Here is a 14,985-nt window from a genome sequence, read left to right as displayed (position 1 = left end):
GAAATCAGAAAAGGATGCATCCCTGTACCAGGAGACCGTTCCGAGAAAGTTCACGGCCTTAAAACTCAAGGGAGCAAGAAACAGGGAGTAGGTTCCAAGTGGTGGGCAGAACGGGCAGCCTCACGACCAGTGCAGAGGAGCAAGCAGCGGGAAGGGGCACATGGGACGGCTCGATTATTGAGAGCTCTTAAAATGGTAACGGGGGCTGGGGTGCAGCTCGGTGGTATAGCACTTGCCTAGCAGGTGAGCCCTGGACTTCCTGCCCGGAACATAACACATGCTAGCAAAGGAAAAACCTTATGGGGAAGGAGAGACTGACTTCAGAGGGAGAGGAAGGTTTAGAGACCTGTGCGGGTTCTAGTTTTGGCTGTGGGTGGGGTATGTGGGTGTTTTTCTACTGCTATGTTTTGCTGTTGTCCTGTTTGGCTGTTTGTAGCTCAGGTTGGCCCTATGCTCTTCCTGCCTCAGCCTCCTGAGTGTTACCACACCTAGTTCTACTGCTGTTGTTTGTATCTTACACATACATTATAAATAAGCTTGAACAGATTCAGTGTCAGACAAACAAATTTAAGATGTGCAAATAGAAACACAGACTTCATTGCAGATTCCCTGTGGAAGGCCGCACCTCCACAACACCCTTTTTCCTGTGCCCTCCCTGAGTTGTCCTTCGGGTGCATGGGGACTGTTTCTTTGTTGTTTTGGTTTTTCATGACAGGGTTTATGTGTGTAGCAGCTCTGGCTGTCCTGGAACTCACTCTGTAGACCAGACTGGCCTCAATCACAAAGATCTGGCTGCCTCTGCCTCCTGAGTGCTGGGACCAAAGGCGTGCACCACCACCTGGCTCACAGTGACTGATTTAAGTAAGCCTCTACCGCTGAGTATTGAACTTGTCTCCACATTTTATACATCAGAGTATAACTATTTGGTGAAAAGTAAACTGGAAGTAAAAAGGAAACCAGGTATAAAAAGAAATCCTTTTTTTTCTAGGTCTGAAAATTGGACACAAATACACGGCAGAACTTTGACACAGCATGCCACATTTGCCAGGGCATGAAACCCTGCCTCAGCCCTGTGGGCCACATGCCAGTCGGCCACATGGGTTTGCTGTACTTCCTTGCTGCTGTTCCTCTTGAGGCTCTCTCCCCCCAGTCAGGGACTGACCTCGAGGCTGTGAGGTGTGCTTGGAGCACGTGTCCTCTTGCACACGGGTCCTGGGGCCTCCTGTATGTGGCTGATGAGCCTCAGTGAGGTGTGTGTGTGGTGAGCCTCAGTGAGCTGTGTGTGTGGTGAGCCTCAGGGAGCTGTGTGTGACTGATGAGCCTCAGGGAGCTGTGTGTGACGTGAGCCTCAGTGAGCTGTGTGTGTGGTGAGCCTCAGTGAGCTGTGTGTGTGGTGAGCCTCAGTGAGCTGTGTGTGTGGTGAGCCTCAGTGAGCTGTGTGTGACTGATGAGCCTCAGTGAGCTGTGTGTGTGGTGAGCCTCAGTGAGCTGTGTGTGTGGTGAGCCTCAGTGAGCTGTGTGTGTGGTGAGCCTCAGTGAGCTGTGTGTGTGGTGAGCCTCAGGGAGCTGTGTGTGTGGTGAGCCTCAGTGAGCTGTGTGTGTGGTGAGCTTCAGTGAGCTGTGTGTGTGGTGAGCCTCAGTGAGCTGTGTGTGTGGTGAGCCTCAGGGAGCTGTGTGTGTGGTGAGCCTCAGGGAGCTGTGTGTGTGGTGAGCCTCAGTGAGCTGTGTGTGTGGTGAGCCTCAGTGAGCTGTGTGTGTGGTGAGCCTCAGTGAGCTGTGTGTGACTGATGAGCTTCAGTGAGCTGTGTGTGTGGTGAGCCTCAGGGAGCTGTGTGTGTGGTGAGCTTCAGTGAGCTGTGTGTGTGGTGAGCTTCAGTGAGCTGTGTGTGTGGTGAGCCTCAGTGAGCTGTGTGTGTGGTGAGCCTCAGTGAGCTGTGTGTGTGGTGAGCCTCAGGGAGCTGTGTGTGTGGTGAGCTTCAGGGAGCTGTGTGTGTGGTGAGCCTCAGGGAGCTGTGTGTGTGTGGTGAGCCTCAGGGAGCTGTGTGTGACTGATGAGCCTCAGTGAGCTGTGTGTGTGGTGAGCCTCAGGGAGCTGTGTGTGTGTGGTGAGCTTCAGTGAGCTGTGTGTGTGGTGAGCCTCAGGGAGCTGTGTGTGTGTGGTGAGCCTCAGGGAGCTGTGTGTGTGGTGAGCCTCAGTGAGCTGTGTGTGTGTGGTGAGCCTCAGGGAGCTGTGTGTGTGGTGAGCCTCAGGGAGCTGTGTGTGTGTGGTGAGCTTCAGTGAGCTGTGTGTGTGGTGAGCCTCAGGGAGCTGTGTGTGTGGTGAGCCTCAGGGAGCTGTGTGTGTGGTGAGCCTCAGTGAGCTGTGTGTGTGGTGAGCCTCAGGGAGCTGTGTGTGTGTGGTGAGCTTCAGTGAGCTGTGTGTGTGGTGAGCCTCAGGGAGCTGTGTGTGTGTGGTGAGCCTCAGTGAGCTGTGTGTGTGGTGAGCCTCAGTGAGCTGTGTGTGTGGTGAGCCTCAGTGAGCTGTGTGTGTGGTGAGCCTCAGTGAGCTGTGTGTGTGGTGAGCCTCAGTGAGCTGTGCTGGCTGGTGAGCCTCAGGGAGCTGTGCTGGCTCAGGGATAGTAAGGTAGCCCGGGGCTGACGAGATTGGAATGGAAGGTGCAGCTTCTCCTCTCGAAGCCTGAAGCTGCAGAGACCTCGTTCAAGCCTCAGCCTCTTTTCCCCTTGGTTGCCTTGAGGTGGCAGTGAGCCAAGTCACAGGTCCTCCCATCATGGAGATGGGCAGTGACACTGACTTAATATGTAGAATATAAATAAACAGGACTGGGAGTGTAGCTCTGTGGCAGAGCAATTACCTAGCATGCTTGAGGCCCTGGGTTCAACCTCCCACACTACTGGAAAACACTGTCGATTCTCCTGTCTCACAGATAAGTGCATATATGTAAGTGCTCTAGAACAATGGAATTATACTTTCTTGTATATAATTGTAGAAACTTTGCATGAATATGCTCATATCCATACAGTAATATTCATACAAATTTTAAAACAAATGAGATCATCCTTGCCTATGCCCATGCCTTTGCTCCTTAGACCTGCTACTGTCTTGCTGATGGCTATTTGGTGTTGCTCAGGGATCTCTGGCAGGCTGGAGGGCCCTGGTACTTTTCTATCATGGACACTGTTGCAATGAGCATGTTTTAACATGAGGACTGGGTGCGTGCATCCCACAGGTGAGTCAAAGTACTCCAGAGTAGCTTGTTTTGGGCCTCCTTTTAGGATCAATGTTGCCTACTTGGCGTGCAGGGAGCAGGAGGCACCAACCCATCCCCACCTTGTGCTGTGAATGGAAGCTGTCATTTCCACCACAGGCCTGGCCAGCAGGGGCTGTACTCCTGGCTCTCTTGTATAGTACAGGGACTCTCAGAAAAAGTGGAAGCTGGAGAGCTCAGGGAGGAGCTTCAGGGTCAGAGATGGGAATCAGGTGACCCTGAGTAGGATCTTAGCTCTGCCACTCACTAACTATGGACCTTGCATTAAGTGTCTCCACTGCTAAGCCTCAGGCTCCTTGGTGTCCAATGGAGACAGTAAGAGAACCTACGTTATGGGGACATGGGAAGACTCTGCCAATGACTGCACGTGAAGCCTTCTGAGTAATGGCTGGTAAGGAGAGGGGTGGCAGCAGCAGAAGCAGAGGCTAGACCAGGACCCAGGTCCAGCAGCCTTGCCTGGTACATGATTGGCCCTCAATACTCTAGCTGTTAAGTAGTACACTCCCCAGGGTAGTGAGCAGAGAGGCCTATTAGTCACGTTGGTGTATCCCAATGAAATCGGCTCTGGGGAGCAATCTACCTAAATGTCATACTTGTCACCCCACTGTCTGCTACTGGGTATATGTCTGTGGCATTTTCTTTAGTGGAAAAGAGTCATTCAAAGCTGTGCAAGGGTTTCCAGGACTCATGGGAGAAACCTCCAAGAGGGTGCGGGGGTGGTGGTGGTGAGGGGGTGGGGGGTAGCGCAGCACTTATGGGCTCAGAGGGAAAAGGAACCCTGTAGCCTAAGGGTTTCTGGTCATAAACAGGATCTGAGGGACATTACCTGAGGCCTGTTGCTTTTACATGCATCATCCAAGTGCTTGTGCCACAGTATTGCGTGAAACCGGGAGCCCGTCTGGAACTTGTAAACATTGCCTGATGGGGAAAGGATCTCTGGTTAAGGACACACAGGCTGGTCCTCGTGTGTTGTGGGAGCAACACACGAGGTAAGAACATCTGCCACAGCCCAGGGTGAGCCAGCACTGGCAGGGCAGCCATCTTTGGACTAGGCCCCTTAACAGGTTCTGAGCACTTCTTGTTTTTTTCTTTCTTTTTTTTTTTTTTTTTCCGAGACAGGGTTTCTCTGTGGCTTTGGAGGCTGTCCAGGAACTCGCTTGGTAGTCCAGGCTGGTCTCGAACTCACAGCGATCCGCCTGCCTCTGCCTCCCGAGTGCTGGGATTAAAGGTGTGCGCCACCACCGCCCGGCCCTGAGCACTTCTTGAACCAATGTTTTCAAATGTGTGAAATAAAAATACAAAGAAAATCACCAACACTGAGACTCGGCACTAAACTACCTGCACACAGTATGATGGGATGTGAGTCTGCGTGTCCCTGTCTCCACATCCTAGTACCCAGAGCTGGTAGCAGGTCTAATAGCCTGCTGGGATTTCAAAATGAACACCAATGAGGTTCTGAGAAGTCCGCAACCTATGTATGCTATGAAAATGCCTATCATTTCTCCTGGGGACAAAACCCACAGTATTTCTGAAATTCTCGTCACCTGATACTCATATTCATAATGGAAGGAAGACAGCATTATTTGTCTCTGAAGACCAAGATGTAACTTTGCATGTCTAGCTGATAGGCCTCTTCAATTCTGTCAGTGGACATTGCCCCCAGACTTCATGTCACATCTCCCTCTGTTCTGAGACACTGCTTTCCTCTAGGCCAGTGGCTCACAGCCCACGGGTCACAACCCCTTTGGGGGTTGTGTATCAGATGTCCTGTATATCAGATATTTATGATACAGTTCATAACAGCAGCTCCAGTTATGAAGTAGCAACAAAATAATTATGGTACTCTATTAAAGGGCCGCAGCATCAGGAAGGTTGACAACCACTGCCCTAGGCTCAAGCAGGAGTGGCCTGCGATCCCCATGGCCACAAGGCCTCACAGTGGAGCTTGTGCAGGCATACGTAGCTTTCTTTCTTCCTAATGAAAACAAAACAAAACCACTGGCCCTGGCTGGGGAAGACACTCCAGTGGTACCAGAGTAAGGACACCAGTGTGTGCAGCAGATATGCACTCAGTCACCCCAATTCAGAGCAGAGGACCAAGCACTCTACTGCCCCCTACCTGTGGGGCTCCTTGAGGCAGTTGGGTGTCCTTATTTCTCAGTTGCAATCATGAGAACAGAACAGTTAAACAGTCCCCTGGCCTGTACCCCTAGCACCCTTCCCAGGGAACTTGCTAGAAATGCATAGTCGTGGTCTCTAGCCAGATCTACAGACCCCAAATCTGAGCAGATCCCTGGATGACTGCCCTGTGTCTGAACTCTGTACTCAAACATTCCTATCACACAGAAAGCTCGCGATTCCAGTAAGCCCATATGCTGTTGCTGTTGGATTTTTGTTTGGTTACTTGGTCTAGCCAAGAAGCTGGCTGTGCATGACTAGGCATGTCAGTGAAGACAAGGTTCCTGGGCAGGATGGCCTCTTAGCAGGGCCAACGGAGGGTGGACCCAGCAGGGACTGAGAGGGAACTGGGGAAGCCTTTGGAAGTTACACAGGTTCTTCTGAGCTGCCCTTGGACCTGAACACTGCAGTCTCATTGTAAAGCTATGTCAGGGGTGCCTGAAATTTAGGACCCAAGACTCTTTTGGCCCCAAGGTTCTTCTTCATCTAACATTGGTTGCCATTTACCCAGACCCTTGGGTCACAGAAGGAGGAAAGATAGACACATTAAGTCAAAGGCTAGTCTGTTCTCAGTGCTCAATGGAAACATCAGTCAGAATCTAAGCAGCGTCAAGGACTAGACTGGATGCCAGGCAGACCTAGCAAACCCAGAGCATTGGGGTGCACACTGGTCAGAGAGGGAAGGGAGGAGCCAGCCCAGCCTGCTGCCCACCTTTTTCAGGGTTATTCAGCTGGAAGATATCTGGGTGCTCGGGGTCATCCGGCAGCTGCACCATCCAGCCTACGATGGAGACCTTCTTGCCAGGTGTAGATTTATACTAGAAAAGAGCAACAGACAGCTGGGAGGCTGGGCCCTCACCCTGCCCCTCAGCAAGGGAGGCTAACATGGTAACAAGTGTCCTGCCCACCCTCGCCCTTGCAGTCATAGGAGTCACTCCCACTAGAGGAAGTCCGGCACGGCAGCCGTTTTCAGGGGACTTACGTGCTTTCTGTCTGTGCCCCGCAAGGACTTGGCTCCGTAGTATAGGAGGGTGGATCCTGAGAGTACGACCCAGTACCTGGTCCACGAGGAGAGCTGCACAAGCGGGGAGGCAAAGGGATGACACTGGGAAGGGGAGTGGCCTCAGGCGGCCCCGTCATGGACGCTGCTATCCCTGCTTATGCCAACCCAGCTCTCCCCGTCTTCTCTGACCCTTGGCAGTGCCATCTCTACCCAGGTCCGGAGATCTTCTGTCCCCTCTCTTACTCCTTTCTGTCTACACCTTGTGGAAGGAGCCTCAGTGCATAAATCCTATGTGTTAGTAGAGCTGGGCCCAGGAAAAAAAGACATGCCAAGCTGTTGCCTAGAAAGTGAATGCTTGCAATGGGCTGCTCTGGACAGACTCAAAGCTGAATTTTGAGGCCTTTCTGCTGGCGGGGCTAAGCTGGGACCTGCGGTGAAGCTTTCAGATGTGCAATGCCAATGTAAGCATCCCATTCTGGGAGGGCAGGACTGTGACTCCCAGGAGCAGGTCATTCATCATCATGATATAGTTCTCTTCCTAGTGGGGACAGCTGTGTCACAACCAAGGCAAAGCTGTCTTTCGGCCCTCAATGATAACCACAGGATGCACAGCAACAGACACACATGCTAACGGGAAAAAAGCTCATGGCACATTTATCCTTACTGCTTGTGAGGAATGTGGGCTTCCATTCTCTTCCATTCACTTGAAAATGCTAGTCCCCGGCTGACGGGATGGCTTAGTGGGCAAAGGTGCTTGACCCTAATCTGACAATCTAAGTGTTATCCCTGGGACACAAATAGTAGAAGTGTAAAACCAACTCCTGTGGTTTGTCCTATGACCTACTCTGTCATGTGTGGGTGTGGTATGGAGAGGGAATAAGCCCATACCTCGGGAATGACCCAGGACCCCATTCTGTAGGAAGTTTCAAGTATAGCAAGAGCTGGGGCAGAAGCCCTCTACCTTATCCATCATCCAACCATCCAACTGGCAGCTAGAGACAGGGACTCTGGAGCACCTGCAGGGGCGGGTGGCATCTCCAGGCAACTATGGTGGCCAGGAGGACAGAGCAGATGCAGTGAGGAGAGGCAGCTTAAGGAGGAGATTGCCACACAAGGAGCTGAGGCCCTGTCACGTGGGGCCATGTGGCTGTGGCATGTGAGTCTGACATGAAGGCTGGTGGCAGGCCTCAAGAAGCTCCTGATACCCGGTCCCCATGTTTTCTCCATTGGTGCTAGCATGTGGCCAGGGAGTGAGGGAGTCTACATGGGAATGCCACATAGCAGCCAAGTACTGTGGGCCATGCTGCTTCCTGGGGCTGTGCAACCCTCTTCCTTCTGAGTGTCCAGGCTTCTCCTGCCCTCCAGACCTCCATGGCTCTGGCATGCCCATGTACCCACGGGCAGGCACTCTGCCACAGATGACCTCCAGGAGGAGGTGTAGCTTCATCCTAAGTCACAGAGATACTGAGGTCTTTTTCTCCTCAGTGGTACAGCCAGGGCTAGGAGCCTGGTTGGCACATCTCTAGACCAGGCTATACTCCCTGAGTCCAAACTGCCTCCAGTGGGTGTATGTGTGACTTACTGCAGGCTTCCGGCCTTCCTTGAGCAGGGTTTTCCGTCTTAGAGGCCCCTCCATAGTGGGCACAGTGGCTGAGCTGCCCACGGTACAAGTGCACGGGCTCGTGGGGCTGAGGGGAGACTGTCAGTTAGATACGGCCCCAGAGCAGCTGATTCCTGGTACCCTCCCACCAACTATGACTCTCAGGTGCCTCACTGGTGAGTCTATGATGTCCCCATAGCAGGGCGGACTCCTATAGAAAACTCTTACCAAGTTTCCACACCCAGCCTCTACCTGTCTCTTGCCATACCCGCCCCCCTGCTTCTCTCTGGCTGCTCCCAGGCTCGTGCCTGCGGTTTAAGCCATTGTAGCCCAGCCCTGGCAGCCCCTCCCCCATGCTAGCAGGATGGGGACAGAAGCCCCACACTACCATTGTGTCCTCCCTTCCTCCCGGCTCTTCTCTCGCCCCTCCCTTCAGATCAGGCACTGTCATAGACGACAATGCCCAAGTCCTGTCCTGTGCTACAGATGTTTGTGCTGCTGCTTATTGGGTGTCCACAGGCACCTGGCTCAACCAAGCTGGCCACCAAGCCATGCTCTACAACCTAGTCTCATCAGTCCTGAGGGCGTTCCGGTGCCAGGTCCTAACTATGTCTGGTTGTGCATCCCACCTCTCTGCCAAAGTCACTCCATCTTGCTTTGGATGGCAGCGCAGTAACTGTCTCTGTTTCCTGCTTCCATTCGCGCCTCCTCCGTACCCTCTCTACCCACACAGCTCTTATTCTCCACCAAACCTCCCCCGGGCCTACTGCTCCTAAGGAGCAGGCAACGTCCTTGCCCCTACTGGATGCTGCTCTGCCCACCTCCCCAGCCCCATCTGAAACCCTTCTCCCTTTTACAACACAGGCTTTTACCCTCACTGAGCCACCTGTTCCTACTGCCTCACCGTCTCTCTGGCTGGGAGGTCCTGCCCTGTGAGGCCCCTCTCCAATCATTTAGCTAATTCCTATCATTCTTCCAGAATTGTTTCCTCTGATGGTCCCCTCCTCTCTCCCAGAGGGCCCCCCATACTTCTCTGGAGCAATTGGAGCACCAGACAGTGTTATGATACATTTGGCACAGAGCTTTTCCCCCAGAAAACACCCCAAAGCTATTTGTCAAGTGAGAAAATGGACAAATATATACCTGTAGACACAGCTCCGAGTTCTGGGAGAATTCCGAACTGGAACCCTCCAGTTGGGCCCCAGCGTGGCGTAGAGACGTCCCCTGCTTCAGAGGAAAAGGGGTGAATTTTAGCCACAGACCAGCTGATCATGAAGGAGGCCGGAGCACAGACAGTGTAGGTCAGCCCAGCCCCCGCCCCTCTCCCTCCTTGGGTTCCTTGCTCCCACTGTAAGCATTACATCTGGAACCACCTGGCCAGGGAAACCTTGTCCCACAGAGTCTCCGTCTGGGAAAGTTCCTGGGTCTCATGGGACTATTCTGTAAGCACTTTGACTGTTCACCCTTCTTCCAGACTCCCCAGTGTTGATCTGAGCTGTTTAACAGAAACACCCCGTTGTCCACAGCTCCATGTTGAACACACACAGACACAGAGAATGATGAGAAATCTCGTGCAGCTGGCCAGCCACATGCAGTATTCCTATTCACCAGGATGCTTCTGGATCCTGTTGCTGCACTTAATCTCTGAGCTGGCTCTTTGGTGCTCCAGTGTCCCTGAAACTGCCTCTGAGACTTGATGGCATCCAGGGCTCTGGCTCTCAGGCCTCCCCGTGGGCTTGGCCTAGCTTCTCTCACCCGTCCCTGAATGAAACTTCCCAGGGGAGCGTGCCACTTCCAGCTCTACCTCTTTGGGGGAGGGGGGCGGGACTGCCTTGCTCTGTCCTTTCCTGACCCTGAGGCATACTCTGACTCCACCTACCTTCTCTGCCTGATGGTCGGCCAGTGACATAACTGTATAAAGTCAAAGTCTAGACTTCTTGTCCAAATGTGCTCTGGTGTCCACAGCTATCCTTAGGCTGCTGCTTATCGTCAATGATGTTAGTGTGTACGGTGTTGCAGCCATGACTGTCACACCATGACTGGGTGTCTGTTCTCCAGCTAAGAAGGAACTTCTGATGGTTATCTTGAGTATGCTGTACAGGGGCCTAAGTTCAGGGCTAGTCATTTGTGTTGGAGGCTCCAGGATCCTCCTGTCCATCAGCCCCTCCTCTTTAAGTTCTGGTTACCCCAAGTCCTCGAGGTAGCTGGTCCTCGGATGGTCACAGGCTCCCAGCCCCAGTGGCCACACTGCTCCCTTCTCTAAGGCTGGCTACATGAGACCCATGCATCTGCTGTGATTGCTAACAGGTGTAGACATTGTCACCACTGCCCATTCTTGACACCTGTCCAACCCCAAACCACCAAGGGTAACGGCAAAGCGGGTTCCAGCCATTGCTGAGTATCTGCTCTCCTCCCTGGCCACTGACGGCCATTTCTTAGGAGCTGGCTCTGACCACAAAGGTTTCTGAAGTGCTGTCCTCTGTAGCTCTCTCTGTTGCTTAGGATACATCCCTCCGTGTTCCTCCGTCGGCCGGTCAGGACTCTCACTTGGAGTTGCAGCCTTCCGTCTGCCATCCTCCTGAAGGTGGTCTCCACGTTGCTCTAGGATGGCAGGAAGGGAAGACTGTCCCAAGTTGCCAGTCATTCAGAAGTAGGGGGGAGCAGAAGCCCCTTCTGTGAGGCCACCTTGATAGATGCTGGCAGAATGGACATCTGTCAGAGAACAGCCTGAAATCCCTTTCTTCCGAGCAGTCCGGTCTGGCAGGCCCTTTCCAGAGGAGTCCAGTGTGAGGATTGTGTACGGACAGGGCTCAGGCGGTCGGTGCTGCTATGCATAGGTCACTGTGCTCACTCTCACTGAGTCTGTCCAAGCACCAAAATATTATCCTTCCCAAAAGGAGCGACTGGGCTTCAGCAATGGGGATCTGCTCATCCCAGATAAAGATCTGAATCCAGTCTGTTCCACTGTACAGGTCAAACCCCTCGCTGTGCAGGAGATATGGCCTTTTATAACTGAGAGCTGGGGGGGGGGGAGGGCTGATGTGATGGGGCCTACTCTGCGCACTGGGACTGCACCAAATTTGAGTGGTGCCTTGCTACATTCTCCTCTCCTAAGTGTTGTCGCCTTGAGGGTCACAGCTCCCATGGCTGTGTCCGTATGCATGAGGTTAACCGGCCAAGAAAGTCTTAGGTCTGAGATTCTTCTCAGATCAGGTGGGGCACTTCCCAGTTCTCCTGTGCTCTGCATGGGGGCTGCCCAGCACTTCAGAGTCCCTGTCTTGACAGCTGCTTACAATGTACCACCTACCTGCTTTCAAGAGCACATCCACCCGACCGTACAGAGGGGGGCGCCACTCTCATATCTAAAGCTGACAGCGCCTCCACCCGACCGTACAGAGGGGGCGCCACTCTCATATCTAAAGGTGAGAGCACCGAGGCTTGAGGAGAAGCTGGCCTGCTGTGGAGATGGAGACACACGCGTTCACAGAGGAGGCCTGCTTCTACCATGGGGCGAAGGCCTCACTGTCCCACAGGGTAGACACCACAGCCTGCCCTGGAACCATGTGGCAGCCCCAAGTGTGGAAGGGAGCGTGGCGGTGACCTTTTCCCACCCCTTAGAAGAGGGCCGGGGCAGCATCTACCCTTCTCTCTCTCCCTGTGAGCTGGGGGAGGAGCCTTGGAGTAGCCAGGACCATGCACCACGGGAGCCAGACAGCCTGTCTCCTCCCCACTGCCACAAAATGCAGAACAAATGGACAATAGCATCTAAGGAGCCCCAGAAATCACAGGCTCTCTCCTGGGGCCCCAACTCCGGAGCCACGGGCATCTTCCCTAGGATCATTCTGGTAACATGTAACTGAACACACATTCTCAGAGCTGACCCCCTTCCTGAGGATGGATCTGAGCTACTCCAGACCAGAGGCTCATGGGAAGTTTGCGTAGGAAGGATGTAGGCAAGCAACCAGATAGCACAGCTTATCTAACCCCAGGGTTCATAAGACAATGACGGTGACAATGACGGGAACTGGGTGAGATGACGGACTGCTGCTGTGGCTGGGGAGGAGGCGGTGGAGAGACGCGGTAGCGAAGATGGGTTGGCGGGTGCCAGGCAATGTGCGCAGCGGTGTCCATTCACCGTCTCGGTGAGCCACACGGTGCGACTAGGTAGGCACCGCACTAGCCTGCCTCACGGGTAAGAACTCTGAGACTTGCAGATGGGGAGTCACTTGCCCAAGGCCACAACACTAGAAAAGGAAGCCAGGTGGAAGCGACCTGTACCAGCACAATGAGCACTGGGGTTGAGCAAGGCATTGGTCCCTAGGTTTGCACCGGGTGGTGGGTATCTCAAAGTTGAAATTTACAAGGCAGCTGACCGTCTAGGAGTGTGGAGGAACAAGAGACATCTTAGATGACAGCTCTATCTACGTCCTAGGGACTTTGGTTCTGGCAGAAGTCACCCCCACACCATTCTTCTGTCTCAGATTCCCAGAATCCCACTGGGAGTGGTTTGTGGACAGGCCCGCATAGTGCTGTGCACCAACAGTGCTTACTGCTCTGGCCAGCTCTAGAGGAACTGTTAGTCCCATAGGGTCACTTGCTGGTGAGTCACTCTCATCTGTGGGCAGGAAATACCAGCCTGACTCCTGAGGAGTCCTGGGACAGCCCTTCTTGCAAGCAAGACCTCTGCTCTCCTGGGGCACACGCCCTTCTTTGGATAATGTACTGGAGTCACGAAATGAGTTCCTGGGAACCATGGGAACCATACTGGTAAAACACTGCATTTTTCCATCAATCAGGAAGCTGAATGTAAACCAAAACCAGATTTCTCTCCTGGCCATTGGGACTGAGGTCAGGCTGGAAATCTGGCTGGGTAAAGCCACCCACTTGAGCCTAGGCATTGTAAGGCATCTAATACCGTCTGTGTGCCGAGAGCTTCAGAGTCTGGTGTGCAATGGGAATAGCAAATGCCGCAGAGATGCAGCAGGAGGACAGTCAGATGGAAACGTAGGCTTTGCCATTTCAAGACCCTGGCTCTGAAGGAGTCAGAGATGAGAAGCTGTGGACCACCAACGAGGCAGCCGCTGACTGACAGGGCCCCTCCCTGACTGCCACAGCCAAGGACAGGGTCAAGCTCTGGGTCCAGGCATCTTTGCCCATTCTTTTCCAGAGGAATCTACCAGGAGCCTCACTCATCTCTAAGGGAGTGAAGCAAGATACAATGTCTTCAGGAGCCATATAATCAGCTTGGAAAATCAGCCAACTGGGCGGACATCCTGCAAGGCTGGGCAGAGAAGCCTAATCCAGGCACATGGGTTAACCCAGGGAAGCTAGAATTCAGGGAGCCCTAGTGGGGGATGAGAGGCTGGGATCCTGGGCCTCTGGGTTCCGGCATTCACACAAACGGGTTACAGCTAAGGCAAACGCTTGCTCCAGAGCTGGGCCTAATTCTCTACAAATACAGCAAAACGCAGGGCTCGGCACACCTGGGACATCTCCTGAAGTCCTCTGACTCTAAGGACACAAACTGTTCTGGGGGTGGCATTCTGTTACAACCATGACTCCACTAGCCAAGACCATCAGGAAACAACACCCAGGGCAGAGGCTGCACCAACCACTTCCCTTGGCACTTAACCATCACTCACAGGCCAACTGCCTTCCGAGGACCCTCCCCAGATCAGTGCCACTGAGAAGTCAGCATCAGTTGGTGGAAACCACCTTCATTCAAGTCCATAAAGACTCCATGAATGGCCACTAGCCCTGGCCTCTGTAGCTTCCTGCGCAGAAGCATTCACTAAGGCACTAAGCCTCTATACCACTTCCTCCTGCAGCAGCTATCCACAGCTAGTGGTGACCAATGTGTCCCTACTGCACAGCAGAGGGACGGAGATTGTCTGAACTGCGAGTGTAAGTGGCCATGACGGTACATTTCCTGGTCTCAAGATAACAGGACGTATTATGGAGCTCGCCCCTCTTATACAAGATCCCCCGGAAACCCTGAGCACTCATGCACCACCTTTCCCACCCCAGCCACGACTTAGAACTCTCCTTTCAACCTCACAATGGCTCAGGTCCTCTTCAGCAAACTCCCTCAGCCTGAACCTGCAGCTGCTGCAGGCTACCCCACCGTGCACAGGGTGTTTCTTCCTCAAGGCTCCAAGAATCCTGATGGATTTCCTGTGTCCCCAACCCCTGCAGGAAGACAACCCTCTCCTGCAGAGAGAGAGACAGAGGGACAGAAAGAGAAGGGGGAGGGAAGGAAGGGAGGAAGGAGGGAGGGGGAGAGAGAGACAGAGAGACAGACAGAGAAGGGGGAGGGAGGGAAGGAGAGAGGGAAGGAGGGATGGGGAGAGAGAGACAGACAGACAGAGACAGACAGACAGAGAGGAGAGAGACAGAGACAGAGAGACAGACAGAGAAGGGGGAGGGAAGGAGGGAGGGAGGAGGGAGGGGGAGAGAGAGACAGAGAGACAGACAGAGAAGGGGGAGGGAGGGAAGGAGAGAGGGAAGGCGGGATGGGGAGAGAGAGACAGACAGACAGAGAGAGAGAGAGACAGAGACAGAGAGACAGACAGAGAAGGGGGAGGGAGGGAAGGAGGGATGGGGAGAGAGAGACAGACAGACAGACAGAGAGAGACAGACAGACAGAGAGGAGAGAGACAGAGACAAAGAGACAGACAGAGAAGGGGGAGGGAAGGAGGGAAGGAGGGATGGAGAGAGAGAGAGAGAGAGAGAGAGAGAGAGAGAGAGAGAGAGAGAGAGAGCGCTGCACCGCCCCCTTCCTCTCTTCTGCCCACCCCCACTTAACAGGCTCAATCCCTTGCGGCCCTCTCCTTGTCTGATACCTCCCATTGCTGCCATTGCTGCCCATCCCTAACATGAGAACCCAGTTCCTCCACGTGGCAATGTCCAGCTGGGAAGAGCGTCAGGGAGGATTTGTG

General features: G+C 53.6%; 1 protein-coding gene across 1 annotated transcript in view; it reads right to left on the bottom strand.

Annotated features, from left to right (window-relative positions):
• The window catches only part of Ralgps1 (Ral GEF with PH domain and SH3 binding motif 1), a gene marked incomplete in the record, with an annotated part of 230,742 nt that overhangs the window by 4,893 nt on the left and 210,864 nt on the right, over positions 1-14,985 (bottom strand). Inside the window, 5 exon segments of the mRNA XM_040735630.1 lie at positions 4,093-4,184; positions 6,157-6,262; positions 6,427-6,519; positions 8,030-8,135; positions 9,191-9,274. Of these exon segments, the coding sequence (XP_040591564.1) occupies positions 4,093-4,184; positions 6,157-6,262; positions 6,427-6,519; positions 8,030-8,135; positions 9,191-9,274 (481 nt within the window).

The sequence above is a fragment of the Mesocricetus auratus genome, unplaced genomic scaffold (assembly GCF_017639785.1).
Source record: "Mesocricetus auratus isolate SY011 unplaced genomic scaffold, BCM_Maur_2.0 Super-Scaffold_100047, whole genome shotgun sequence".
Lineage (NCBI taxonomy): Eukaryota > Metazoa > Chordata > Mammalia > Rodentia > Cricetidae > Mesocricetus > Mesocricetus auratus.
Note: the sequence above shows the minus strand (reverse complement) of the source record. Positions and strands in the feature narration are given on the sequence as shown.